The 3233-nt window shown below is 43.1% G+C and overlaps 1 protein-coding gene and 1 long non-coding RNA gene across 2 annotated transcripts; one reads left to right on the top strand and one right to left on the bottom strand.

Annotated features, from left to right (window-relative positions):
• On the bottom strand, positions 1-791 carry LOC149092084 (uncharacterized). Its single transcript, XR_016197679.1, has 2 exons — positions 393-791; positions 1-268 (listed from the first exon to the last, which is right to left on the bottom strand). It is a non-coding gene; the product is annotated as an uncharacterized LOC149092084 (long non-coding RNA).
• Positions 792-911: 120 nt separating this feature from the next.
• On the top strand, positions 912-2848 carry LOC108658725 (alpha-N-acetylgalactosaminidase). Its single transcript, XM_030387388.2, has 8 exons — positions 912-1261; positions 1346-1523; positions 1588-1848; positions 1910-2071; positions 2152-2291; positions 2354-2426; positions 2488-2652; positions 2716-2848. The coding sequence occupies exons 1-8, from the start codon at positions 1086-1088 to the stop codon at positions 2830-2832; spliced, it is 1272 nt and encodes a 423-aa protein (XP_030243248.1). The 5' UTR covers positions 912-1085; the 3' UTR covers positions 2833-2848.
• Positions 2849-3233: the final 385 nt, after the last annotated feature.

Here is a 3233-nt window from a genome sequence, read left to right as displayed (position 1 = left end):
TTTCCGTGGAGTAGTCGCAGCATATTACAAATCATTTAATTTACATAAATTTAGCATTAACATTCAAGTCCACTAAGGGATCCCTTTAATTGGCACAACGTGCTGGCCGTTTGTTTATTTACTTCTCCTGAGCACAATTTAGCTATCACCCGCCCGCCCCTCCAGCATCAGATAGTTCGCATTGCTGAGATACATGTGTGAGTCTAAAAGCCGAGAGGGTTTGATGCACTGCCTGAAATAGTCCAGCTGCCGAATGCACTAGGCAGCCCTATGCCCTGTGAGTCCCGAGTTCCATAGCCAAGAAGTTCTGCAGAAGTTTTTCTTTTGTTTTATTCAAAATTTGCTCGCCTTCATTTGCGCAATGCTAATTGTATTAATTTTGTTAATATTACCTTTAAGCCTTTTCACTCAGCACTCACTGAGAGAGAGAGGGCTTCGCCTGCTCCGTTTGGCGGCTCCAACTTGTAAAGTCGAGTGCTCCTCGAGTTTCGGGGAGAGCGCATCCAACACTTCCAAATTATGGGCAAACACCAGCACACCCTAATAGAGCGAGGCAGAACTTAAGAGGCCACGTAGCGCCGGGTAGCTTCAAACAGGCGCTCGCCTGTTAAATTATTCCAAGAGCTGCACTCAGAACTTTGAAGCCTTCGGGCGCGCTCCAGAATAAACTTTGGCGCAACTTGCACTGGCCAAGGGAGCTAGCTAAGCTCTATTGGTTTGCAACTAGTTATTAACTCAAGCAATTACAGTTTTTCATTTATAATTATAGCTGCGGCGACAGCAGAGAAAAAAAAAATGACAAATATTGACAGATAATTTCAGAATCAAGTAGAGACTTGGCCACTCTAATGAAACATGGTTGATTGAATCTCAATTCAGTGGCATGTGCTCATCAGCAAAGCAGGCTGGAAAATCAAGAGAGCAAGCACTCTGAAACCGATATAGAGCAATATTTATAGAGTAGCTCGCGAGCCACAGAGTTCGCTACGGCATATTTAAAGAGCTCATGCAAGAAATTTTAATTAGTTGCGGAAGTGTGGCTAAAGTTGTGGCAATCGGGCCAAGTTCAGTCATCATCATTGAGAATGCGAGGAGAAGGTATCTACGTGCTGCTGCTGGCGATTGGAGGTCTGGCTCTAACACTGACAAGCGTTGCCGGACTGGAGAACGGGCTGGCCAGAACGCCGCCAATGGGCTGGATGCCGTTCGAGCGGTTCCGCTGTCTGACTGACTGCGTAAAGTTCCCCAGGGATTGCATCAGGTGAAAATGTCAAGCTGCTGGATAAACCTGTCATCTTTATTTCCTGTATTTTCATTTTATTTTTGGCTTGCTCTTCGTGTGTAGTGAGCGGCTCTTTATGCGTACGGCTGACCTTCTGGTATCGGAGGGGTATGCGGCGGCTGGCTATAAATATTTAATAATCGATGATTGTTGGATGGAAAAGGAGCGCAACGCAATCACAGCCGAGCTGATGGCCGACCGAGAACGATTCCCCAGTGGCATAAACCACCTATCAGCATACGTAAGTCAATTATTGATCACAACATGATTTTCTATTCCCTGTCTGTTTCTCCCCTGCTTGTCAGATACACAACAAAAGTTTGAAGTTCGGCCTGTATCACGATATCGGAAGGAGAACTTGTATGCATTTGGGTCCCGGGGCGCACGGCCACTATTCAATTGATGCCAAGACCTTTGCCAGTTGGAGCGTGGACTATGTCAAGTTGGACGGCTGCTATGTCGATGGCATTGACCTTAACACGGCGTATCCGGCCTTTGGCCAGGCATTGAATAGGACAGGTCGGCCCATGGTTTACTCCTGTAGCTGGCCATACTACCAAAACAACGTTTGTTGCCTCCAGATATTTACAAAGAATTTTGTATACGTAGAATTTTTTATATTTGCAGCCCAACTTTGAATTGATAAGAAAACATTGTAACTTGTGGCGTTTCGCTGATGATATCAGAGACTCCACCGCATCCATTATTAACACCATATTCAACTACTTCAAGAGGCAGGATAATTTGACAAAACATGCCGCGCCTGGCAGCTGGAATGACCCAGATATGGTGGGTAGTATACCATACATACATAAATATATGTATATATGTCTCATGTAAATCAAAAATTCAATTTGATATTCCATTAGCTGGTGTTGGGCAACTATCACCTCAGCTATGATGCGAGTCGCTTGCAACAGGCCATGTGGGCGGTGCTCGCCGCCCCGCTCATCATGTCGAATGACTTGCAGACAGTTCGGCCTGAAATCAGGGCATTACTGCAAAATCGGTTTGTATTCTTTTAATGAAAACATTTCAATTATCTAGTACATTTGAAACCGCACTGCGCAGCGATATAATCGAGGTCGATCAGGATCCACTCGGCATACCAGGCCACTGCGTACTGACGTCTGGCAATATACAGGTATTTTGGTTTTCAGATTTATATATGCAATGGGCTTATTTGAAATAGCTGGCATAATTAGGTCTGGCTGCGCCCCGTCATGCCTACTAATAATATTGGAGCACACTCATTTGCTGTGGCTTTTGCCAACATTGGGGAGCACTATGAGTGCCCCCTGTGCCCACAGACGTTTCGAATTATTTTACAAAATTTGGGACTCTCGAATCAAATGGGCTACGTAGCTTATGTAAGTGGAGTTCAGTTACAATTTATGATATTTAGTTTTAATTGATTTTGAAATTTGTTTCAGGACTTGTTTGATAGCAAGCGGCAGGTGGGTCTATTCAAGCCGCAAGACCAATTCACTATACGAATCAATCCTTCAGGAGTTGAGTTTTATAAATTTAAGTCCGAAGATATTTACTAGATGGCATCGGTTTCTATTTTTGTTTCTATTATAAAATAATGTATAACTAATATTTGACTCAAGTTTGAGCTGTTCAAGTGAAAAGAAACCTAGTGATATTTTCTACATTTTTATACATTAAATAATAATTATTATTAAATTTTATTTATAAAAACAATTGTTGTTTGATTGTTTTATGATACTTTCTGCAAATTTACTTTATCCGTCTAGCGCCTAGAAGAGCGCAAAAGCCGGCTTAAGCAACGAATGTACCGAAAAGGTAATTTTCTCTTTTTCCCCACGGGGAATTCGTGCTCTTAGCTGGCAACGGCATGATGGCTGCTGGTGAAGAGGAAATTTGAGAGGGGGAAATCATTTGCATTTTATAAGCTTCATGGGTGGCTTTTATTGCCAGAACTTGT

This window comes from Drosophila navojoa, chromosome 2, assembly GCF_054131105.1.
Source record: "Drosophila navojoa isolate 15081-1374.11 chromosome 2, UAZ_NAV_1.0, whole genome shotgun sequence".
Lineage (NCBI taxonomy): Eukaryota > Metazoa > Arthropoda > Insecta > Diptera > Drosophilidae > Drosophila > Drosophila navojoa.
This window is presented reverse-complemented; position numbering and strand designations above follow the sequence as displayed.

What these genes read in the sequence shown, in the direction of transcription:
- LOC108658725 (XM_030387388.2), top strand. Translation starts at nt 1,086, where the DNA reads ATGCGAGGAGAAGGTATCTACGTGCTGCTGCTGGCGATTGGAGGTCTG. An exon ending in GGCCATACTACCAAAACAAC is followed by an intron (nt 1,849 to 1,909) that starts GTTTGTTGCCTC and finishes TTATATTTGCAG; the next exon opens with CCCAACTTTGAATTGATAAG. An exon ending in TGACGTCTGGCAATATACAG is followed by an intron (nt 2,427 to 2,487) that starts GTATTTTGGTTT and finishes TGGCATAATTAG; the next exon opens with GTCTGGCTGCGCCCCGTCAT.